The following is a 25905-nucleotide window of genomic DNA, read 5'->3' as shown; positions in this document are numbered from 1 at the left end:
ACATGGAAGCTGTGCTGAAGGTCACCTTTAGTTCCCCATAATGAATCTTCTGTTACACAACTGTTATCAATAGTGGGGGGGTTATAAAAACAGCTGATTTTAATGGTAGATTCCTACCAGAACCCCTCAGGTAGGGCATATTTTGCCTGAGATGAGTCAAGTTTGGTGGCTACAGGGAAGTGTCACTTTTAGACGCCCAATCTTCTGTTCTGTAAAACATGCAGGTTTCGTATTAAAAAAGACAAGAATCCCATCTTTCAGATCAGATTATGCTTGTGATTCTGGGATCTACAGAGCTTGAGATTCAGGTAATTAAAAAATAGAAACAGATTTTTATCTGTAGCTCACAATTGTGTCTTCAATTGCCTGTATATCTGGTAGATGAGATTCTTATGATTCTTATCTTGAATATGATGCCAAAAGCGTGTATCTGGGTCCTACAGAACCAAGTATAGGGGCATTTGAAGTGACGTTCCCCAGCAGATGCCAAAAGTTCAGAGATTTTTAATAGGTAAAAGAATGACATTTCACATAAATGAGGGGATTCTAAAACAGACATTTCAGTTTAAAAGGATCTGGTAGTTTAATTGGCATTTGTTAACTGGACCTCCGATATTGTCCCAGTTGTTAATAACCTTTTCATAGTATAGGTCAGTGATGGAGAACCTTTTAGATACTGAGTGCCCAAACTACAACCAAAACCCACTTTTATGTAGCACAGTGCCAACATGACAATTTGAGCAGTAACCTATTGATCCCAGCTGTATCGCAAGTTTCAATCGTATTGGCATGCTGAGGACACCAATACAGTAGAAAGCAGACATTTGGATTATAGCTTCCCACCAGGGTCCCCTGTAGAAGAAGAATCAGGGGACCCAAAGAAGGAGATCAAACAATAATTCATCTCTGTCCACACCTTCTGTAGTCCCGGTAGCCAAGTAGGTGTCGCTTTAAAATAGCACTGAGCATGACGCTTCCTGGGCTGTCTTGGACTGCAGGAGGAAGCCTTCAGTCCTATCTGGTAAATTCTGTGCTGGGTCCCCACAGAAAGGGCTCCGAGTGCCACCTCTGGCACCTGTGCCATAGGTTCGCCACCACTGGTATAGGTCAATAGATACAAGGCCTGTAGTGCACCAGGATGGCCTCTAGCATTACATAGATAATTGGCAGGGGTGCTAGGTGTTTCCACTGCACCAATTGCCTATAAATCCCCAATCCTACAGATAGATTTTGATTTGGAAATCCCTATAGGATAAGACAACAATATGTAAGTCCTGTAGAGATACAAAGTGGAACACAAACATGAAACACAAATTCTGTAAAAATGATTTCATTCATTGTTGCACATAACGGTACATAGTCCCCCATATTTTATAGTGGATCTCATTTTCCACTGAAATATGGAGGACGAATATTTAACTTACACAGAAAAATATGGCACAAACATAACGATGACATATATGTAAACATTCAGAACGGATGAAGTAAAAGAGGCACTGGTAAGTATTACAATGATGTTGTTCTTCAATTGTTGTAGTACCCACTCATGGCCACTAGATGGTGCATCAAAGTATGTTTGTTGGAGAAAAGTGGGACTAACAAGCCTGAAAGTATGTAGATGAAGCACAATCTTTACCTGTGCTTGGTACCAGCACCATGTGCTCTAGAACAGCCTAAATTTCAGCTACATTCACTGTATGTGGCATCGCTTACAGTCACGTCTGGGGTGAAGGTTAAATTGCAGTAATCCATTTACAGGAAATGTATCGCTGCTGCTGAAATTTACAATCAAAATCCATCGTGATAAACCAGGGACATTACTCGTAGATCCTTCTAAAATCAACTTTTATAATTATGCTAACAAGCCAGAAGGGCTCTGGTGGCGTTGCTGTAGCTTCAGAGGCTGTTACATTGTGTAGGAGCACTTATCCCCCCTCCCATTGTGTGAGATTATATCAGGGAGCAGGGGGGGGGGGGGAGAGACAGTGTAACAGTCTGTGAAGCTACAGCATGGAGGGGCTCTGGTGACACCCCCAGGAGCTCTTCTGACTCATTAACATAGTTTTAAAAGTATATTTTAGAAGGGAGGAGGCCATTATAACAGTTATAAGATTACCACAGTCACGGTGCTTAGATCTATGAGTAAGTGTCCCTGTTTTTTTATGGTAGATTTTCTTTTAAAGGGGTTACCTGGAGGTTGAAAAAAAAGTCTGCTTTCTTCCAAAAACAGCGCCACTCCTGACCATGGTTTGTGCCGGTATTGCAGATCAGCAGTATAGAGATGAATGAAGCTTAGTTTTAATACTGCGCACTACCCATGGTCAGGAGAGGAGTGGTTTTGGAAGAAAGCAGCCATATTTCCAACATCTGGACAACCCCTTTGGATTTTTAGGTGTTCTGGACCATGGAGCTGTCATTGTTCCTTCCATAACTCAATGTATATGGGGACAGTTCATTAATTCTTTACTGATGTCATAACTGGAATAACATGAGGCTTCAAGTTATCAAAAAAAAAAAAGTTTAAGAGGAAAGATAAAAAATAAAACGATTTTTTAATTTTTTTTTCTTTAACTAAAATGGTTAAGAAAGCTGCGTCGCCCTTCCTGGCAGTGTCACGTTATCATCTTTACGTCTTAAAGAATTTGTTTCTTAGAAATAAATTAATTGTGAAAATAAAAACACACTGGGAGATATAAAGTCCCGTTCCTCCATAAATCCGCGTTTTAGCGGAGAGACAACCAGGCCTGTAAATCCCCATCTTGTTCTAGTTTTTGAAAGAGCATGAGGCTGCGCAGCCTGGACTCCCGCTTCCCCTCCTTCCACAGGATAATAAGGTGATCGGCAGAACACGTCACCAGGCCGTGATCTTGGAAATACAGAAACATCTGGAGAAAAGAAAGGAGACATCATGAAAAGGACTGGAAATGGGATTAAGAATCCACAGCAATGGCTTAGAAGTGAATGGCGCAGCCACACATGCCATACCAGTCGCTTTGTTAATTTGGGGCTAAAAACTAAGGTTTGGCTCCCTTCGGTCAGACCCTCACCGATCATAAGGTTAATCCACAAATAGTGGGGATGTCATTGTGATACCCCCTATTTTCTCTTCTGTACACTTAAGAAACAAGTAAAATTTAACTGCCCAACCCTCATTTACCGTGACAGAAGGTATTTTACAGACAAGAGTTGCACGTTTTTTCTTAAACAAGAAAAAAAAAAAAAATGAGTGAACGGATGCAGCAGAGCCGCGCGCCACTGAACGGATGCAGCAGAGCCGCGCGCCACTGAACGGATGCAGCAGAGCCGCGCGCCACTGAACGGATGCAGCAGAGCCGCGCGCCACTGAACGGATGCAGCAGAGCCGCGCGCCACTGAACGGATGCAGCAGAGCCGCGCGCCACTGAACGGATGCAGCAGAGCTTTCTTTTTTTGGATGACTAAATCTTATAGCACAATGCGTCTTATAATCCAGATTTTATTGCATGTTGTAACATCTGCATTCACCTGTACAGAAGAAGAATGGCCGATCAGATCACCAATCAGCTCCAGCGAGGCAATGATGCCAGTATCCACTGCCCTCTTCACTGTGTTATTAGACTGCTTGCCCGATTTCCCAAATCCCCACATACTGAAGAAACCTAACACAAGAAAATAAATTACACGAAAGGTTATATCCCATGCATGCAGATATGTTATTTGTCTATCCCTGGATCTACAAGTAAAAAGCCCAGGACTATGTGTAGGACTAGGTTCCTACTGAATGACTGAAGGCTGATATCATGAACACTGTACAAATCATCATATAAGAAGCAGCATCTTCCTTACATGTATATTATACTGCATTTTATACAACGTTAGAGAATTGATACATATGCAGTGTGTCCTTTACCTGCAGGAACAGACTCGGCATGAAATTGTGCTTTTGACCTCAATTCCCAAATGCGGACGCTGCCATCTTCTGAGCAGGACACCAGCTGCCTGGAAGAGAGATAACGCAAGTCTGTTTAAAAAAAATGTGTTAAAAAAAAAAAAAAAGAGAGATTTGTATACATGGCCCAAAAACTGATCATTAGTCAAACACGTCTACAGAACATTATTAACCCCTTAACGACCTGGCCCTTTTTAGTTTTTTTTAATTCCATTATTCCCTCACCACATTCAAAAATCTATAACTTTTTTATTTTTACATGTAAAGAGCTGTGTGACTGCTTGTTTTCTGAGTAACAAATTGCACTTCATAGTGACAGTATTTAATATTCCATGCCATGTACTCGGAAGCGTGAAAAAAATTCCAAATGCAGTGAAAATGGTGAAAAAACGCATTTGCAACATTTTCTTGTGGGCTTGGATTTTACGTCTTTCGCTGTGCGCCACAAATGACATGTCTACTTTATTCTTTGGGTCGTTGCGATTGCGGGGATACCAAATTTGTATAGGTTTTATAATGTTTTCATTCAATTACAAACCTCCTGTACAAACATTTTTCTTTTATTTTGCCATCTTCTGGTGCCAATAACTTTTTCATACCTTGGTGTACGGAGCTGTGGGTCATGTCATTTTTTTTGCGACTTTTGATGGCATTTTCATTGCTATAATTTTTAGGACTGAATGACCTTTCGATCACTTTTTATTGTTTTTTTTTTATATTTTTCAAAATGGCAAAAAATTGCATTTCGGACGCGGCGATACCTAATGTGTTTATGATTTTTACTGTTTATTAATATTTATATCTGTTCTAGGGAAAGGGGGTGATTTGAGCCCTCTCCATGCACCGGGAAACGGTTAAATCACTATGTGGACCCGAGATGTAAAGTCATTATACAAGTGTATACAAGGCATTGCCATAATTTTTCAACTTTGGCCTAATGTTCATTTAGGTCCTTATATTATACAACCATTGTGTAACACGTTACTATAGTGACAAATCAGTTACCTGTTAGGAAGAGTTGCCATGTGCTGGATATCAGAATCGTGGGCATGCCTCTGATAAGCAATGACTCGCTTTGTCTGTAGGTTGTACACGTAAAGGCTTCTGCACACGGCCACAAAGACACACTGGGAAGGATAGAGAAATAATACAGAGATCAGTCAAACCTTTCAGTTCTGTGTGCAAATAAACATCCCAATCAGTCCTCATGTCCAAAAACAGTGTATATATGTGTGTGCTATCCACTGAAGCAATGATTAGCACACAAATTATTTCTATGGACTGATGCACACAGCCCCGTTTTCCACAAATCCATGTCTGAGATGACAGAATTCAATGACGATGACACGTGGGCCGCAAACAACTGACCCACAACTCCACAGTAAGTGGCCTGTGGAATGCGAGAGGCCATACATAGTAAGAACACAACAATATATGTTTCTATGATTATCTAATGTGCCGAGAACTCTGCCACCACATATACTCAGTTATCCCTGACGAAGCAAGCGAAATACCTATCGGGTGCTGTCCACCCTTGGTCTGTATATACCTGTGAATGTGTCTCTAGTGCTCCGTTATTCTTCTGGGTAACGTGCAATACTTGTGTGCAAGCAAATACCCGACTTGTTCTATACCTATATAAGTTCTATACAGGTGACTGCGATCTATTTATCATGTATATTTAGTTATTTGACCATCGATGGACGTTTTCTGTGTATGTTGTCTTTTTAAATGGATTTGTTTTATTTGATCTAATAAAGTGCTATTTTACACTTTCTATATTTTGCTTGCTCTTTTTTGTTGCGTTATTTGATTTTGGGAACAACTAGTGGGGGTACATTGTGTCTGTGCCCCCTATTACTTAAATGTATTGGGGAGGTCTGGCATCTTATGTGTGGACACTGATACAACTTGTAAAACGTCATATGCTTCAATTATAGTGATGAAAGAGAAGAAGGAAAGTTCTAGGAAAAATCCTCTTTGTTGAAGACCTCAATTTATTGGATTGTCTAATTATTTACAATTATTACTATAATAAGTAAATTTCGGATGGAAGTAAATCCTTCCCTCCCAGTTACTTATCATAGATTTTGTAGCTCATAATAAAATGTTTGCTTATTACTACAATAAATGACTAGTGTACAATAAGGTATATACACATTGTCCATAGCACTACCCACCTCTCCATCGGATGCAGTGCACTGGATGGACACCTCCTCTTGTAGAGGCATCAGCTTGTTCTCTGGAGAAACATCTTGTGGTGAAGAAGTCTGAGAAAGTTTCTTCTCATAGGCTTGAACTGACCAGTCTAACGCATCCCATACGATCAATTCCCCAGCATGGGAGCCACTTACAAACGTTAACTCTAAAGGGTAGGGGGAACACGGACATATATTACTTACATTACAAGAATCAGAACCAAATGCGTCACAAACCAGAAATATGGCCATGTTAGGATCCTTATAGTATTAAAATCACATCTTTGTTGCCCAACCTCCAAAAAAGTAGATTATAAGGTTTGATGTTTGTAAAAGTTAGAATGTACATTGGAAATCTTCTTATGTAGTTGTCAAGAATGATAAACTAGGAGAACTTACTTATAGATCCAGACACAGTGTGGCAATCTATTGCCTTCTTCCTTCTAAAAATCAACTTTTAAATGTATGCGTTACCAGAGGCCCTCCATGCTGTAACTTCACAGGCTGTTACATTGTACAGGAGCACTTCCCCCTGAACCTGTGTGAGATTACAGTAGTTATCCCGCATCATGTTATAAGGCTTCCTGAAGGTCATTCTTGATGTCAAAAGAGCTTACAAGGAAGCTAAAAGAGGCGTGGTTTTCCTTATCCCATACTGGAAAACTTTGCATGTTTTCCTAGAATCCCCCTAATGGAGCGTCAATGGCTATAAGACTCCACGCGCCTACACCGTGGCCTTAATTGGCAGTCTCCATAAGGAGAACTCTTACTTCCCGAACCCTAGTCACAAGCCTCTCACCCAGCCAAACCAGTTCCCTGCATTGTACTCAGGAGACCCAATCAGTGTCTACAGTTGGGAGTCTGTTCCTTCTAGAATAAATAAACTGGTTTGGTTTTAATCCTGCATCATGTCATAAGGCTTCTTGTAGGTCATGCTTTATGGTAAGGGTGCCGCCTTACAAGCTAGGTAAAAGAGGCGTGGTTTTCCTGATCTTATCCTGGAAAACTTTGCATATTTTCCCAGAGATAACAGAAGGCAGAAAAAGTGGGAATGTGAGACAGTGTAACAGGATGTGAAGATAGAGCAAGTAGGGGGTTTGGAAACACTCCCAGGGGATCTTCAGACACTTAAAAGGGAACCTACCATCACGATTCTACCTATAAAGGTAGAACGGGTGGTAGGTGGATGTATAGGACGCGAGGATAGCCCTTTTTAGAGCTAATCCTCACGTCCCCTCTATCGTTTAGAAAACTTTATTACCCTAATATGTAAATCATGGTGCCTGGATCTAGGAGTAAGCGTCTCTTGTTTTTCATAATGGATTTTCATAGTAGATTTCCTTTAAGTTTGCATCTAGTAATACTCCAAAATGTCACACACACTAAAAGATAAAAATTGCAAAAAAAAAAAAAGAAAACTGCATTTAGTTTTTTGGGTTTTTTTTTTTAGAAATAAATGAGTTTTTCTAATTTCAGGTCTCATACTTGTTGTGATATAAATTGTATATTAACCTGAAGCGGCCACTTCTGAGACTCCTGGGCAAAACTTTAGTATTAGTCGCTAATCACAATAATATCCTGTCAGGGTTACTCTATTACCTGAAAGATTTTACAATGTGACTTGATTGCTCCATGTTAATGGCTCGTCCATAAAAGTTATGTTTTATTAGTGCATAAATGTTTGCATAATATATTAAGATACTGTAGAGCCACAGATAAATATTATTTTATGCTCGAGATGATGAGGTTGTGACTGCAAAGCACGTTTAGGAAGGCTGTAAAATGCTAATTATTCCAGATTATAGGCAAAAATGAGCTTTGTGGTAAAGCGGACAGATCACCAATGTACGATACAATGATGGAAGATAAACTACCGAAACATGCTCAAAGTATTAAATCTACTGGGAACACTGGAAGTCAAGTCCCCCAAAGTGATGTCTAAGGAGGCCACTCATTGCATGTAGTGGGTCCCATGAACCCCCCAACCCCCCATACCTTTTGGTCAGGTGTAGGCTCAAAAACTGGAAGTACCCTGGAGTTTTTCCTTATCAATGAAAAAAAACATTCCAGAAAGCTTATAGAAAACTATAACAAGGTCTCCCATATTATGCTTACCCTGATAATGTTTACTGTTCACCATCGGGAGCTGCTTGACATTTGACCCCCCCAGACAACAGGAATCAGGACTTCCCGTGACGTCCTATGTCCTGCTGTCTTCCGGGAGATGGAAGAGGCCGTGCAGTTACCTACTGGGTGCTCACTGACTCAATCATAAACACTCCCCCATCAGCGATTGGGATGTCCATGGCATGCCCCTCCACTCACTGCTAAGAGAATGGTTATGATGGAGGGGCCGTACAGACCATTAGGAACCCCTCAATCAGCAGATGGGCTGGGGAGGGTATTCTTACAATGAAGCTCTACTCACCATGGTCCATCAGAGCAATATAGGGGCATGGCAACTCCGCTCTGACAACTTCCAGGCGCCTGGCATGCCCACTGCTGTATCACCGCTGGGACAGGAGATGGGCGGGCATACCAGGCTGCCCAGAAGTTGTCAGAGCGACGTAGGAGGCGACTAAAGCTTCCCCGCCAGCCTGATACATCTTACTAATAGTCAACCCTTTTAAAGGAATCAAAACAGGTTCTTCAATTAGCCCCAACCAATGACCCTTATACAGGACACATTTCCTACCATTCACATTAGCAAGTGTTCTTATAATATCCTGATGAGTAGATAGGCGCTTAACTTCAGCAATGTCCCACTTCTCTGACCCCACAGCTCCAAGTTTAAAGATGTCTGAGATGAGAAATAGGTTATCAGATCACAAACTTCAATAAAAACAGACATATATTATACATAAAATACAATACATTAAACTTGGACTGACATAAGGGGAGATATATCAGAAGTGTCTGGGTTAAAACTGTTCTAGGTGCCCATAGAAACCAATCACAGCTCAGCTCTCATTTTATAAACAGCTGTGAGAAAATGAAAGCTGTGCTCTCATTTGTTTCCATGGGCAACTAGAACAGTTCTGCTCTCCGACACTTCTGATAATCTTCCCCATAATCTTTCCCTCGGCAAACATAACCACATCACCGGCAGCAATGAGGAACATGAACTCACACAAATCTTTCCCAACTGCGGCAGCCACACAGTTCTTCGGTAGTTCAATCAATGATGTAATAACTTCAAAGAAAAAAAAAATTATTAATCTAATAACTGTACTAAATACATAAAATACCAATATAGAATGAATCCCAGAACCATATAACAAATTGAACAAGACAAATGTATGTGACAACAGACCTGGAGAATAAAATGGCACCCACTACAGGGCTGCTGCTGCTCGGTGAGGGTGCTGGATGTCAGAACTTTGACTGATCCAATACTGATGACCTATCCTAAAGATAGCTCATCCATCTTTTAATCCTGAAAAACCCATTTCAACCTAATACAATACAGAGATGTAAAGATGCAAATACGACCTTTATATCACTTTCCCCCCTTCAAAAATCTTTTTTAGCCTGAATTTAGGAAGGAAAGAAGCTTGGGAGTGAGACAGACTAGAGGATGGAACTTGCGCTGTTGCACCAGTGGAAGAAGGTCTTCCAAGGCCGGTGGTAGACCATAGAGGACTGAGGCTTACAAGCCTTAAAGGGAACCTGTCACCAGGGACCTTATTTTTTACTAAAGACAGGTTACAGAAGCCCATCACACCTGTATTGCAATTATGTCTTTCTGCTTTCGCTAAGCATTACAATATAATTGTGTCTTCAACGAAAAAAGTGTGGGGGGAGCAGCACAGTGAAAAGCGAATTTAAAATTCGTGGTGGGTGCAAGCTTCACAAGGATCCGACTCCAAATCCCGTGTGTAGCAAAAGATTCAAGACGAGGACATTAAGCGCTCTTCTTTTATTTCACCTCAATACTGGCACTCGCTCTTGTATGCCCTCTTCCAAGATGGCCGCTTCCCAGTCTGGACACTCTCGCGAGAGTAGAGGTATCCATGTGTGAGTGACGTTGCTGTGTGACAAGATCGATCGCGGCGGTTGCCTTCCGGGCATTTCGCAACGCGATCGCGCCGTCCCAACTAGTCCCCCCAGGAGCCCCATGTGATCCTAACTGAGGTAAGCGCCGAATCTTGATGTGTGGGTCTTAGAGCTATGTGTGCCATTTTTCTTAGATTCCCATCTTGAGCTGTTTCCCTTTCCTTTTGTTGTCCTGGTTTCCCAGGCAACGTGCTGGTCATGCGCATTTGGTCCATTTATTTAGGCATGACGGAGCCTCGGGCTGACTGTCTAACGGCATTTAATGTAAATATTTTATTGTGTATTACACTTTTGACTCACTGTAACACGGTAACACTTTATTATCACTACCGAATATGAATTTATATTGCATCTTACCTCACTCATTGTAATAATGATTAATGATGTCACATCCTGTGGGGGATAAATACCCGCCTTGTACTACCACTAATTATGCTTGAGAATGGCTGCATAGAGACAGCTGAAACGTTGCATCTGCCCACTGGCAAAATAAAACACTGAATTTTCCACGGAGTGCTGCTTCCTTGTCTTGAATCTTTTACAATATAATTGTGTGTTATAACTTACCTTGCATCCTGACAGAATCCTCTGTGTAGTCCCACGTGTTGGGATTTGGTTTGGATGAATTTCAAATAAACAACATGTGACTAGTCTGTGCTGCAGACTGCTCAGCTCTCAGCCCCCACCTTTGTACTCTTGTACAGCTCCTCCCTCCTGCTCCTTCACAGAGCTCACAGTCTGGTGACCTGACATCAGTGGGAGAGGGAGGGGCTGTACAGGAGCAAAAAGGTGGGAGCTGAGAGCCGAGCAGTCTGCAGCACAGATGAGTCACATGTTATTTTTTGAAATGCATCCAAACCAAAGCCCAACCCCTGGGACTACACAGAGGATTCTGTCAGGGTGCAAGGTAAGTTATAACACACAGTTATATGAAATACAAATGCTTAGATAAAGCAGAAAATTGCACTGCATCTGTAATGGGCTACTGCAACCTGTCTTTAGTGAAAAGGTCCCAGGTGAAAGGTTCTCTTTAACCATTGTCTGAATAAGTGGAGGAGAGAATCCTTCGAATCTCAGCACGGCAGTTTCAACAGCCACGCCGGCAAACACAGTCTGGGGGTTCAATGCTGCAAATATCCAATTTTATATTTTGAGGGAAAGTGGGATGCAGCAATACCTTAGATGTTTAGGATTTTATTTGTTCATTTCTATATCAGTTTTAGAGAAAAGGGGGTGATTTCAACTTTTAGGTGTTTTTTTTTTTTGGCTTGTTTTCTTTTAACTTTTCTCTTTACTATTTTTATGCCTCTGGGGTACTCTAACCCTAGGGAGTCTGATTGCTCATACAATATACTACTGCATTACAGTATATGGAGAATTTGATGTAGATCTGTATCAGTGAGGCAATGGCACACTGTTACAGAACTGCAGCAATGACAGGTAAAGACTCCAGGCTGTCATGACAACTGATCGTCGCCCCCCGATTTGACTACCACTTTTGGCTTTTCTGGCGGCAGTCAAAGGGTTAAAACTCATGACCAGTGCCAGCAACATCGCCTTCACCCATGGACACTTACTGTTAAATCCAGGTACTGTGACTGTGGTTTGTTATATTTGTCATCCATAGCCTTTCTTCTAAAAACAACTGTTATAGTTATGCTAATGACCAAGACAGCTATATGGGATGTCAGCAGAGATCTAAGTAAGTGTCCCTGGTTTAGTTTGCTGGATATGGATGGTCAATATCTTTTCAACCTGAGATAAGCATTGAGTCTTTCCTATACATCTGTTAGGGAATTTCTGAACCTTAATACACCAAATACTTCACTGAGTTGAGTCAACAAGCAATGAAATTTACACCTGACATTATAAATCTATCAATTATTTACAATATGATCAGCTTTTGATAATAGTAATCCAATAAAATAAGATTACATGGATATAGTAGCACAATATGAAAATGGAACATAACATGCATCTATAGACTCACCTCCATCCGAAAAGGAGACGGTTTCTGCTAAAACCTTAAAATCACGACTCCATACACGGAGCTCTCCCCCTCCAGATAGCCAGACATCCAAGCCCTGGAGGACTAGTAGTTTCTGTTAGAAATATTAGAAAGATCATCCAAAAAATATCTAGAAAATATGCATATTGTGTATAAATATATCTACAGGTACTGAAGCTGATGTCTTAAATGCTGGAATCAGCTGAGCGGTGGTGGCCCCAAGTACCCCCCTCCCTTCCCCCACTCTGATCTGATATTCATGACCTATCCAATCACCAATATGCAAAACTAAATACAGGCAGTCCCCGGGTTACATACAAGATAGGGTCTGTAGGTTTGTTCTTAAGTTGAATTTGTATGTAAGTTGGAACTGTATATTTTATCATTGTAATCCCAGACAGAACTTTTTTGGTCTCTGTGACTATTGGATTTTAAAAATTTTGGATTGTCATAAGAACCAGGAATAACACTAAAGCTTCATTACAGACTCCTGTGATACCCGTTATAGCTGATTATTGTAGCCTAGGAGTAAAGTACAATAAATTACCAATATCCAGAGGTCCGTTTGTAACTAGGGGGTTGTATGTAAGTCGAGTGTTCTTAAGTAGGGGACTGCCTGTATAGACTATATAAGGTATGTTCAGATAAGTCGTACCTTTACAGTAGAGAGGAAGTCTGAGGCTTTATGCACTTCCTGGCCGCGCTCACAATCCCAAGCCTGACTTGTGGTGTTAAGGAAAATTATGGTAAGAAAATGTGTACAAAATTATGACAATGTTTTGTATTAGTAACAAACATATAAACTTAAATGGGTTAGTGGACACGGTTTGCAACGGCCCCATACTCAATAGTAGGTTTATCCATAAGGCATCCAATTTGTATAAACAAGAGAACCTGTCATACTATCCCATATGAAACTGAGCAGAATGTACATAGTGTTCTATCTGCAAGCAGCATGTTATAGAGCAGGAGGAGCTGAGCAGATTGTACAAGGTGTTTTATCAGCAGGCAGCATGTTATAGAGCAGGAGGAGCTGAGCAGATTGTACAATGTCCTATCTGCAAGCAGCATGTTATAGAGCAGGAGGAGCTAAGCAGATTGTACAATGTCCTTGGCATGCTATAGAGCAGGGGAAGTTGACAAGTTTGTTTATAAGGTCCTATGTGCAGGCGGTATATAAAGCATCCTCCTGCTGTAGAACATGATACCTATAGATATTGTCTAAAATAAGATCCCCGGGTTTTGCACATAGTTGCAATGTAACTTTTCTTTGGTATGAGTGTAAGGATACAATGACCGTCTTATCAGAAGACGCTGTCAGCATGAGATCGGTCCTTTCGCCATTGGCTTCATTGTTTGGAAAAACAACAATAGCGGTGATCTTCTGTGTGTGTCCATGAAGCTCAAAGACGACTTCACCTGTCTGGAAATTAAAGAAGATTCATGGCTTTTGTACTTGGGACATCGCCAGCCGGAACACAGTGCTGTTTGGGCCACACACCAGTGGTGAAAGATTAGACCTTAGAAAGATTAGACTGTTCCAGTCTAATCCAGACTGTTCCAAATCATTTACCAAAGTTTTCAAAAACAATAGATTTGCATACCTGGACATCCCATACAATGACGGAGCCATCATCACAAGCTGAAGCAAACCTAGGAGAGAAGAACAAATGTCAACATGAGGCTCAGTGCACAGCAGGGTGAGGGCTGTGCTTCAATGTCATCTCTAGGCTTTGAAAAATGTTATCACCATCACCAGTAAAGTTGAGAGCTGGTCAGGGTGTTAAAGGTGATTTGGATTGAGAAATAAGCAAATACAAGCGTCCTGATCCTATATATACAATCATTTTACTTTCAATAAATAAAGGTAGTGGATACTTTAGCTCTTTCTCTCTCATATATATATTAGAACCTATCCCAGACAAGGGCATGTAATGTATACACCGTCATCCCGGGCCAAAAACATATCCCTAGGTGGCCATCTTTCTTTATTAGCCATCATTGTGACCGATCCATTTCCTACTTCCACGTGGCCGCATTGTTCCGTTCTTCATGCCCTTCTCATTCACAGATGCCAGCACGGATCCCCTCTTATTCCCAGTGCCTTTACATTTTTGGTCCTCTTTATGGTTCCCCTCCTGGTCTCAAACAAATGCTCCTCCTCTGGTCCCCAGCACAGCTCTACTGAGTAGCCGGTAGACACCGATATCTACTATAACAGAGCGATTCGGTAACACGGATCATATCCTTTGGTAATGGATAGAGTTGAACATGTTTAAAACGGGACAAAACTACAAACTAAACTTTACCAACTTTTCTTCAAATGGTATAAAACATTGTCTGAACCATTTCTAGACACTGAACAGTATAATGCACAATTTACCACCACGATTCAAGAAACCACAGATAAAAACACATCCTTTAACTCCTAAATCCACAGCCAGAAGCCAACTGAAGATTTCTTTCTACAGAATGGGAGTTATTAACCGGAAGCTGGCGTACCATGCATGCCTCCTGCTTGCCAGATATATCAGGAGTATCTGGGGGATGGCCCTGCCTGCCGCCGAATTGCACTTTAACCTTTGCCCTTTCAGGCCACAACGGGTACAGGCTATAGCTGCCGGCCCACTCTACCACCCCTCAGCACACTTCTTCTCAACCCACAACGTCCACTCGGCGTGAAGAGGTGGAAAATGATTGCAATTTCTGGCGTTGCACCAAGAACTGCGATTATATCATAAGCTGATATGCCGAAAACTGGCTTACAAGACCTGATAAATGTTCCCCAATGCGAGTATGGGATTAGATGAATAGGATACACTACGCTGCAACCGTTTAAGGCTTCATGCACACAAACGTATATTTTGGTTGTGAGCCAGACATTAATTTCTATTGGCTCCTGCCAACACCTAGTACAAGCCGCCTGTCCGCACCACTAATGATAGGGCAGGTCCTATACCAGTCATTTCTTATTGGCCTGCTGAAGTTAGATGGACCAAGAACAATGACACACGGCCCTGTGTTTGCGGCCCCCAAAGGTCACGCGTGATTACGGTGTTATGGTTCAAGCACAGACAGACTGCTGGACCTAAGAAGTATCTACATGTACATCTGGACTGTAATGTCCTATATGCTGCTGCTGCTTCTAATTTAAAGTTGGTGAGGATTTAACTCTTAACCCAGAAATCTTACCAAAAATCATACCCCATCCAGAAAGGGCAACAAAAAAAAAATCATCTAGCATGTTAGCAGGTTTTACCTCACTATGATACCAGCCCCCACAGGTTGGCAATGAAATATCTTATTTAGAATTATTTCCAAAAAAACATCTTTTACAAAGTCACGTGAAAATGAGCAGAGAAGAGTCATATTGGAGGTGAGTGAAATTAAGAGGCAGCAGGGGAAGTGTGATTTTATAAACCACAACCTTTAGTTCTATAGAATTTAGAAACATTGGGGCTCATTTACTAAGGGTCCACATGCGCACTTTCGTCGGACTTTCCAATGTTTTCGGGTTTTGTCACGGCTGTGACAGATATTTAACAGGTTTCTGCGCTGGGTTTGTGTTGCACGTGATTGGATTTTGGCGCGGCTGCGCTGGCTTTCATGGGACTGAAATTGGGAGGCGGGCCATCGAACTGGTTCGTACTGAGTGCGGGATTTACCTTTCAAATTGTGTCACAAGACAATGCACTTACGTGTACCAGGAAGAAGAGTGAACTCCGTCGGTCCTGAGCGGGGGAGCGACACATGCAGGATATCGGGCACACGATCTCAGTGAATTGGGGCTCAGTGCATGATCGTGGGACAATGCACTTTCGGGGAACTTCGTCGGATGGGCAAGTAAATGTCCAATGAAATGTCCAAGAATCGCCTCTTTCAAATCGCATCAGGCTTGTGGTTCTGTTAGCCAAAGATTCGAAGTTACAAACCTCTATATACACAGTTGGAACACATCTCCAGTTCTGTAGATCACGGAACCACAAGCCTGATACAATGAGATTTGTATCTTTAACAAGACAGCAAGATTGTATAACTGTTTCTCTGTACTATAGAAGATATGAGCATCCGAATCTCAGGTAAAATATGACTCTTCTCGGCTCATTTTCACATGACTAGTGGAGTTTTTTTTTTGGCAAACAGTTGAGATTCCACATAAAAGAGGGAATGGTAGAACGGGATATTTCATACTCTAGCTGAGGGGGCTACTAGTATAGTGGGATAAAACCTGGGGACTGGTTCCCTTTAAGTGATAGAAACCAGAGTAACATGATAAAAGTTGCTGTGCTTTTACATCGGCAGACAGTTTCCCAAGTTCTTGAGCCCTGTGCAGCCATACTATGAATTTATTACCCGTGACCCCTATTGCAGGTCATTCTCCTCTGATTAGCCCGGTATTGGGTGCAGTGGTTAAGGATCAGTAAGGCATTTAATTTTCTTTCCATTCCACCCGCAGCGGTCCTGGGGGAATGGGATTGCTTTTATTATATCCCCTCTGTGCTCCTATTAAAAGCAGTAGCAGTGCTGATGATATACATTGCTTGCTGTAACTACACCTCCTAATGCCTTCTCTCCCGGCTATTGATTTCCTAGTTTAGCGGTGGATTGACAGGTGAGAGCTGCACGAACGGCGAGTCTCAATATTTTGCATTTTCTTCTGGACACCGCCATCATTTCTATTGATCTTTTAAGCCTATGTAATTGCTTTTTCTTTTGAAAAACAGCGATTCTCAACACTAAATCTGTAGTTTTCGCCAAAAAAAAAAAAAAAACAAGAAAGAAAAAAAAAAGCTATTTTTGTTTGTCAAAGTCCACATTTGTCAAGGTTACAGCGATAACCTGGTGTAGTGAATTCACTCTTATTGGATTTGCTGCTTAGAAAGATGGATATGTTTCCTAAAATCCGTTGTCGAGCGTATGATGTGGTCTACAAGAGGTTACTGCGATACAGTCTTGTGCATCCCGTCTCCTATAAAAACTTCTTATCGGCAAAAAAAAAAAAAAAATATATAACATTCACGAAATCTAACTTTACTGTAACACAGACAGCAAATTCAGGGATGTGTTCAGACTCAGAATTGGGAACAATAACTTCATCAGGAGTCAAAAAGAAGCACCTCCTTCCCAAAATGTCACCTTGTCCCTCACTTATCCCCTGCAGGCAAGGTCTAAGATTTAAGGTAATGTAATTTACTGTACCGTATAATTTCTAATGTTTTACACCCCTGCTGTGAGTGACATCACTGACATTATACCCAAAGGTTAGGATTTTAATGGTTTGTTGTACCACTGACATTTCGGGCTCCCCTCTGCAGACTCTTTCTCCATTCCTCAGTTGTCTCAGAGACTACCCACTATGTAGTCTCCCATAGAGGATAATCCGTCTAAAGGGGTATTCTCGTCTGGGCATTCACGTTCAGTTTCATTAATCTGCCATATATAAACATTTCTTCCATTAGATGTTATTTAAAAAATGTTCCTGTGTGAAGATAATTTCTCATAAATGTAGTCATATGGTCCCTTAGAAACAAGACTGTGTCCTTGGTTTCAGCCACCTCTTCTGGAGGGATTGCACAAAGAAACAAAAAGTTTCTGAATATTAAATGTCCGGCAGTTACTACATGTCCCACAGCCGTCCTGTAATAATGATCGCTCAATCCAGATGGTCAGGCAGGACTCAATAGCGCATGTCTGGCCACTGCTGCCAAAATGTGAGGTGGTCGTATCCGAGGAAGCCATCTCGTTTCTAAGAGATAACATGGCTGCATTTATGAAAAATTATCTTCACACAAGAACATTTTTTTAATAACATCCAATTGAAGAAATGTTTAGAGATGGAAAATGAATTTAAATGTGAATGCCCAGATGGGAATACCCCTTTAACAACTTTAAATTAGAAGCAGCATATAGGACATTACAAGTAGCGTGTGGGGCAGATGACACTCCAAAGTGTCCGAGATGGGGAGATTTAGGTGGCTACTTTGACAGAAAACCGATGGAGAAGGAGCAATAAATCTCCCTCACTGTGCACAATCCTGTCCACTCCTCCTGCTCTGTACATAGTCTCATGTCTGCAGGCAGCCGGTTATACTCAACTCTGCATGCAGACAGGACACTATGTACAATGTGCTCAGCTCCTCCTGTTCTATAATATGCTGCCTCTAAAGAGGACACCTTGTCTAATCTTGGGACTGGCTAAAGAGGAGCACCCTTGGGAAACCACTCCTCCGTGTCTCTTTTTCAAATTTATAAAACCACGCCTCTCCCGGCATATCGATGGGACTCACAGAGGAGAGATTTCCCATGGGTGGGGGGACTGCTCCTCTTTAGCCACTCAAGGGGCGAATGGACTAGTCAATGCTCACATGGCATTGTAAGGTAATATATAAATAACTGTTATAATATATAATCTTTTTTTTTTTTTAACAAAACTTGTTTGGCACTGTATGTACTATGCTGTATCGGAGCTGGGGGGGAAGGGAGCTAAAAATGGGTCTCCTGGTGACAGATTCCATAGGTTTTACATAGTGCCAAATCTGCAGGCGGTATGTTATAGAGCAAGAAGAGCTGAGCACAATGTACATAGTGCTCTATCTGCAGGCAGCATGTTATATAGCAAGAAGAGCTGAGCACAATGTACATAGTGCTCTATCTGCAGGCAGCATGTTATATAGCAAGAAGAGCTGAGCACAATGTACATAGTGCTCTATCTGCAGGCAGCATGTTATATAGCAAGAAGAGCTGAGCATAATGTACATAGTGCTCTATCTGCAGGTGGCTTATTATAGAGATGAGCAGATTGTACAGTGTCCGCTCTAAATGCAGCATATGAGTACAAATCTGCTCAGCTCCTCCTGCACTAAGTGTCCTATCTACAGGCAGCATCTTATAGAGTGGGAAAAGCTGATCGGATGGCACATAGTTTCCTTTCTCTTCCTGCTCTATAACATGCTGCTGGAAGTCTGGACACTATGTATAATAGAGCTCCTTCTGCTCTATAACCAGGTGACTGCAGTCAGGACAATGTACTCAGCTCTCCCTGCAGCATCACAAGCTGTTTTATGTAGGGTAGGACCACTCATATTAAACAGGTGGCATATAAGGGCACCCAGAGCCGCACAGGAGGACTGGAGTCATTCATGTAATACACAGACAGTCATGCATCTGTCTGGTTCACCATGTAAATGGCAGTCAGCGGCTTCCATTAGAATCTTACATTCCACTCATTGCATTGAATAATATAATTCCCAATATCATCCTCCCGCAGGGTCATTCTGACCTTTCTGATGCCTGGAGACAGTGAAGAAGTAACACAAAAAGATGTCATTGGAAAGTTTTGCACAGGATTCATTTAGTATCTTGAAAACCAATCAAAGTGAATGTTCCAATCACTGCCTCTTTTTTAGCCATCTACAATGAGAACATGAAAATCCCTTTTCGGAGCTCGCAATAAGATATTATCAGAGCACTTGAAGCATGAAACCATTTACAGAGGCTGACGAAAACACACAAGTGTACATATTGAACAGGCTTGACTCATTCATCACCGCGACTGAGATGGAAAAAAAAAAAATCACAAAATATAGAGAATTATCCAGAAACATCATTCACTATTTACTTGTTTTATCACATACTTAAGAAAATCACAAATTCTGTGTATTTAAACTCATTATAAAAAAAAATGTAAAAGAATTAAACCTAGCACAAAGCTGAACATATTGTTAACTAACCTGATACACCAGCATGGCAATTACATGCCCCTACAGCAGCCAATAGTCAGAGTGCCCCCAATAACGGCCAGAGTGCCCCCATGCCATCCATATGGACCGGACAGCAGCAAAGTGCCTCCAGAGAGTGCCCTCCATAGCAGCCAGAGTGCCGCCCCCACAACAGCAGCCAGAGCGTCCTTACAGAGCGCCCCCACAACAGCAGCCAGAGCGCCCTAACAGAGCGCCCCCACAACAGCAGCCAGAGCGCCCTAACAGAGCGCCCCCACAACAGCAGCCAGAGCGCCCTAACAGAGCGCCCCCACAACAGCAGCCAGAGCGCCCTAACAGAGCGCCCCCACAACAGCAGCCAGAGCGCCCTAACAGAGCGCCCCCACAACAGCAGCCAGAGCGCCCTAACAGAGCGCCCCCACAACAGCAGCCAGAGCGCCCTAACAGAGCGCCCCCACAACAGCAGCCAGAGCGCCCTTACAGAGCGCCCCCACAACAGCAGCCAGAGCGCCCTTACAGAGCGCCCCCACAACAGCAGCCAGAGCGCCCTTACAGAGCGCCCCCACAACAGCAGCCAGAGCGCCCTAACAGAGCGCCCCCACAACAGCAGCCAGAGCGCCCTTACAGAGCGCCCCCACAACAGCAGCCAGAGCGCCCTTACAGAGCGCCCCCACAACAGCAGCCAGAGCGCCCTTACAGAGCGCCCCCACAACAGCAGCCAGAGCGCCCCCACAACAGCAGCCAGAGCGCCCTTACAGAGCGCCCCCACAACAGCAGCCAGAACGCCCTAACAGAGCGCCCCCACAACAGCAGCCAGAGCGTCCTAACAGAGCACCCCCACAACAGCAGCCAGAGCGTCCTAACAGAGCGCCCCCACAACAGCAGCCAGAGCGTCCTAACAGAGCGCCCCCACAACAGCAGCCAGAGCGTCCTAACAGAGCGCCCCCACAACAGCAGCCAGAGCGTCCTAACAGAGCGCCCGCATAACACAAGACCGCTAGTCAGATAAATTTCACATAAATGAAGAAAATCTAGAAAGGACATTTCATACACTACCAGAGGAGCCTGGTATTTATAAATAAAGAATTATTATTATTACTTTAATAGGGTAAAATCTAATGACAGGTTCCCTCTAAGATCTCATCCACTCTGCTGGGACTGCAGACAGATCTGAATGAAAAACCTTCAGCATATTTGTGATGTATCCTAAGGGCTGTGTCACACACCTGATTTTTGACATTGGTATGATAGCAGGAACCCCAATCAGTTGAATGGGACTGACATTAGTTCACTGGGGTTCAGGCACTTAGAAAGGCAATAACACAAGGAGCGAGTGGTAGTATACGTATGATTATAAAATCATGTGTCCAGAAGTAGAGATCCGCAATGTCAAGTACCACAAACTCAAATTAGAACATAATTATTTCAAAAACTCTGACTGTGAAATAAGACGGGTAAGAATTTCTAATGCCAAACACTGGACTCCCAACAATCATACATTTATAGCCTACATTAATGTATTTTCCTAGAAAACAGATGTTTTGCATCAAATCTAGGACACATCTGTATGTAATTTATGAAAAACCTCCTTTGGCCGAGCCAGAAAAAAGATAGAGGATTAAATATTTCCACCACTCCACTCTGGTTTTAGGCCATGAGTTCGAGACCCACTTCATAATCACCTTCGTGGCACAGGGCAACAAGCTAGGTGAAGCCCTGTGGAAAATGGAAGTGATGTCCTGTGATGTGCATTGTCTAAGGAGGCCACTCCGTGGATGAAGTGGGACCAAAGACTTCAAGTTCGGCACAGGGACCAAATCCAAAAATAGAAGCTTTAAGCGGGAATGTGGAGTCAGAGAAGGGCAAGTATGTATATAGATGGCGAACCCCTTAAAGGAAATCTACAATTAAGATCAAGGATTTGAAACACCGCACACTTACATGCTGGTGTTTGCTGTATCCGGCAAGATCTGCTGTTCTTTTAGCTTTTTATGTCCTTATTTTTACAAAAAAGGGCATTCAAAGTTATGCAAATGAGCCTCAGGGGCTCCAGGCTCCATAGACGTTAATGGAGCCTGGAGCCCTTAAGGCTCATTTGCATATATTTTAAAGCCTTGTTTTTGTAAAAACAAGGGCATATGAAGCTAAAAGAAGATCCTGCCAGAGGGGGCACACACCAGTATGTCAGTGTGCTTGGTTTACAATCCTTCATCCTGATGGTAGATGTCCTTTAAATGAGGCATTTTCCGTAGATTTAAATGGTTTGTATATTACTGGTGAAAGAAAAGAGAGAGAAAGTCATTTTTGGACTAAAGCAGCAATGAAGAGGACCACTGAAACACCTTTACAGTGTTGGTTAAGGTACTGTTTAGGGTTTATTAAAGGGAACCTGTCAACAGGGTCCTCATTTGCACTAAAGACCGGTTACAATACAATACAATACAATACAATATAATTGTGTATATAACCTACCTTGCATCCTGGCAGAATCCTCGGTGTAGTCAGAGGGGTTGGGCTTCGGTTTGGATGCATTTCAAAATACAACATGTGACTTGTCTGTACTGCAGACCGCTCAGCTCTTGGCCCCCACCTGTACAGTTCCTCACTCCTGCTTCTTCACAGAGCTCACATCCTGGTGAGATGAAATCAGTGAGAAGGAGGAGCTGTTCAGGAGCACAAAGGTGGAGACTGAGAGCTGAGCAGTGATCAGTACAGTCAAGTCACGTTGTTTTTTGAAATGTATCCAAACAAAAGCCCAACCCCTGGGACTACACAGAGGATTCTGTCAGGGTTCAGGGTAATTTATAACAGACAATTATACTGTAATGCAAATGCTTAGAGAAAGCAAAAAGGCAGATATGCAATGCAGCTGTAATGGGCTTCTGTAGCCTGTCTTTAGTGAAAATGAGGTCCCTGTGACAGGTTCCCTTTAAGTAGATGGAAGTGCATGAAAATGTAGCAAAGCTTTTTGAATTATTATTGTGAGCCTCCTGTATAACGGATCAGTGTGGTAAGAACTGCACGCTTCTTACAACACAGCCAGTTCTAGATCCCATCTCACCTGTTGTCGTCTACTTGTACTAGGAATCGCACTATGTCGTTGTGGGCTTTCAAGACCGTCAGTTCAGTATATGGGTTCTGGGTCTGTTCTTCTCCAGGGTTTAATATCGATGTCTTCTACAAATAGAACAGACATTTTACATTAAAACAAATTTATACAATAAGACATGCAACATTTAACAGCCATAGAGATCACATGACAGGTTTGACATATGTATAATATGTAGATCCTGTAATGATTTTTTTCCAAGATTTCCATATATTATATTAAAGACGTTTTAATGACTTGTATCCCTTTATGGGATAAAAGACTGATTATCGGATGTCCCAGTGACCATGGCCGCCCCCCTGAAAAGGTAATGGTAGTGTGCACCCTGTACTATTGCTCTAACAGCTATTAACTTGGTGGCCAAGCCTGAGGACCACTGCTACATTTAGTTAGAGTTACAGATAACTCTCCTGATGAATGGAGTGCCAGAGGTAGGACCCCCAGGGGTCAGACACTTATAACCTTTGGTGCAGCTCTCTAGATGCTTTACTTTATTTCCCAGACTGCAATGATCAGCTGTAAGGTGTCTGTAATGACGTTTTATTGATAATCCTTGGTCCAATTACAGCAAAAAATTTTGAAACTACAATTGTCACTGGGGAAAAAAATTTTTTGTCTGAATCTACAATTGAGACAAATATACAGTTTCGACTTGCATAAAAATTCAACTTAAGAACAAACCTATCTTGTACGTAACCCAGGGACTGCATGTACAGGCTACTGTACATAGTGGTTTTCAGAGCTTGAGTCCCCATCACAGTTGCTCATTAGAGATGAGCGGACCTGCCATCCGGTGTTCAGCCACCCATCCCAGATGTATTGCAGATCGGTGGTTGAACAGCTAATCCGCCAATTGAATCCCCCAAGCAACTAGCATTGGCATTGATTGGCCAGGGCGACGTTCTCCTGCGCAAATGCGCTACAAACGCAATCCCACAGGTGATGACTGGAGAAGTCTGTGTGTTGCATTTGGAAACGCCGATATGTCACTGATTCACACGGGAACAACATAGTGGGGCACATTTCTTACCCGGTCCAGTCACACACCCACGGCACCACGTGAAAGCCGGTGCAACACAATCCGATCGCGTGCACCAAAACACCGAGGCAATTCGGCACAAATCAGAAATATTCGGGAAACCTGACGATTAATTTCACATTTTTTGTAATCTACTATGAGGAGTTAGTCTGGTTATTTATGTGCTGATTACCTGGTATGTCTATACATTCACCCTCCCCCACCCTATTTTGTTATCTATAGGGTGCAAGATCCAATTCAATGTCTACCTCTGGAAATATAAAGCAGACACTGTGTCCCCCAGGTAGGTAGCTGGGTAGGTAGGTACGTGCATGTGTACATATAGCCCTATATACATCACACATATATACGGATATACCTCGTTCCCAGGACACTGCATGCATATTACCTCGGCCCCGGCCTGCGGCTCTCTGCTCCCCAGCAGCCACCGGAACATGACGGCTCTCCTCCCGTGTCGGGTTTCCTAGCTATACACCCTCGAAGATGGATCGTACTTCCACAAAGGCCTAACAAAAACATACAGGCCCGAGTGAGTGAGCAGTGTGTGTAACCTAGCAACCAGACACGGAAGGCTACAGGGAACAGCAAGGACCAAAACACCGGAAGCGAATTGTACACGAGGCGCAGGAAAGGTTTCATTTTCTACTTTTTTTTTTTTTTTAAAGAAAAGAGAGACTGTGCATGGAAAAAAAATCTGACAGAATAATGCAGTCAGATGATTACTGCAATCCATGTCCAAGATAAAATAGTTTGTCAGGAAAGGTTATATTGCAATTTATGAGGAGTTTATTCACATGACTGTCTAGATACTACATACATACTGTAGATACTAACACATACCTCCACACATACTATTCTTTAAAGGAAACCTACCACTTCGGATAGGGCTTCTAAGCAGGACATGCCGTGCACCAGCTCAGGGTGAGCTGGTGCCGGCGCTTATCTTCATTATGTTTTTAAACAGTTTTAAAGTGTTTTAACACTTTATTAATGTTTATATCCTTACTGGCTTCCCCGCACCGAGGTCCGTGCTCGGCGCACCATGCGCGCGACTGTACGTGCACCTGAATAGGAATTGGTAACGCACATGGTGCGCCGAGCGCGGACCTCAGTGCGGGGAAGCTAGTAAGGATATAAACATTAATAAAGTGTTAAAACACTTTAAAACCGTTTAAAAACATAACGGAGATAAGCGCCGGCACCAGCTCACCCTGAGCTGTTGCACGGCATGGGCTGCTTATAAGCCCTATCCCAAGTGGTAGGTTTCCTTTAAGGTGAAACTGCAAATGGCTAATTAAATCATGGTTAAATTATGGTTCCTATCATGTTAAAGGTGCACCAAAAAAAGCACTCTGTGGGGGCAGTGCAGGGGACATCATGAAGAACGTGGGCCACAATTCATTACGCACCCTACACGCATCACAGGCGAGCTGCACATAGTACAGACTGCACTGTTTTTGATAAATGTGCGCCTTTGTTGCTTTCTTCCAAAAACTGTGCCACACCTGAAAAGTTATACAATCTTCCAATATACTTTCTGTATCAATTCCTCACAGTTTCCTAGATCTCTGCTTGCTGTCATTCTATAGAAAACTTCATTGTTTACTTCCAGGGGATAGAAATCTGTCCATAGTCATGTGATGTCATACAGGTGCACGAGTCGCTATTATCTGGGTGGATTCCCACGTGGCATTTTTGTAGAGTTTTTAAACGCATCCAAAACGCAAGTGGGAGGGGTGGGGCAAAACACATCTGCATTTTGGCCAAAAACCCTTCCACTTTAGTTTTGGATGCAACAAAAACGCCACGTGGGAATCCACCGACATGCGGCTCTGATTACTCTCTGTGA

At 42.6% G+C, this 25905-nt stretch overlaps 1 protein-coding gene across 1 annotated transcript; it reads right to left on the bottom strand.

Moving 5' to 3' along the window:
• Positions 1–1025: 1025 nt before the first annotated feature.
• WDR41 (WD repeat domain 41) lies at positions 1026–24649 on the bottom strand. Its single transcript, XM_072137919.1, has 13 exons — positions 24445–24649; positions 22970–23085; positions 13795–13843; positions 13482–13613; positions 12846–12908; positions 12173–12284; positions 9257–9319; positions 8822–8926; positions 6109–6293; positions 4934–5055; positions 3890–3978; positions 3505–3638; positions 1026–2885 (listed from the first exon to the last, which is right to left on the bottom strand). The coding sequence occupies exons 1-13, from the start codon at positions 24490–24492 to the stop codon at positions 2724–2726; spliced, it is 1380 nt and encodes a 459-aa protein (XP_071994020.1). The 5' UTR covers positions 24493–24649; the 3' UTR covers positions 1026–2723.
• Between the last annotated feature and the right edge of the window lie 1256 nt (positions 24650–25905).

The sequence above is a fragment of the Engystomops pustulosus genome, chromosome 1 (assembly GCF_040894005.1).
Source record: "Engystomops pustulosus chromosome 1, aEngPut4.maternal, whole genome shotgun sequence".
NCBI lineage: Eukaryota > Metazoa > Chordata > Amphibia > Anura > Leptodactylidae > Engystomops > Engystomops pustulosus.
The sequence above is the reverse complement of the archived record's forward strand: the minus strand, read 5'-3'. Positions and strand labels throughout refer to the sequence as shown.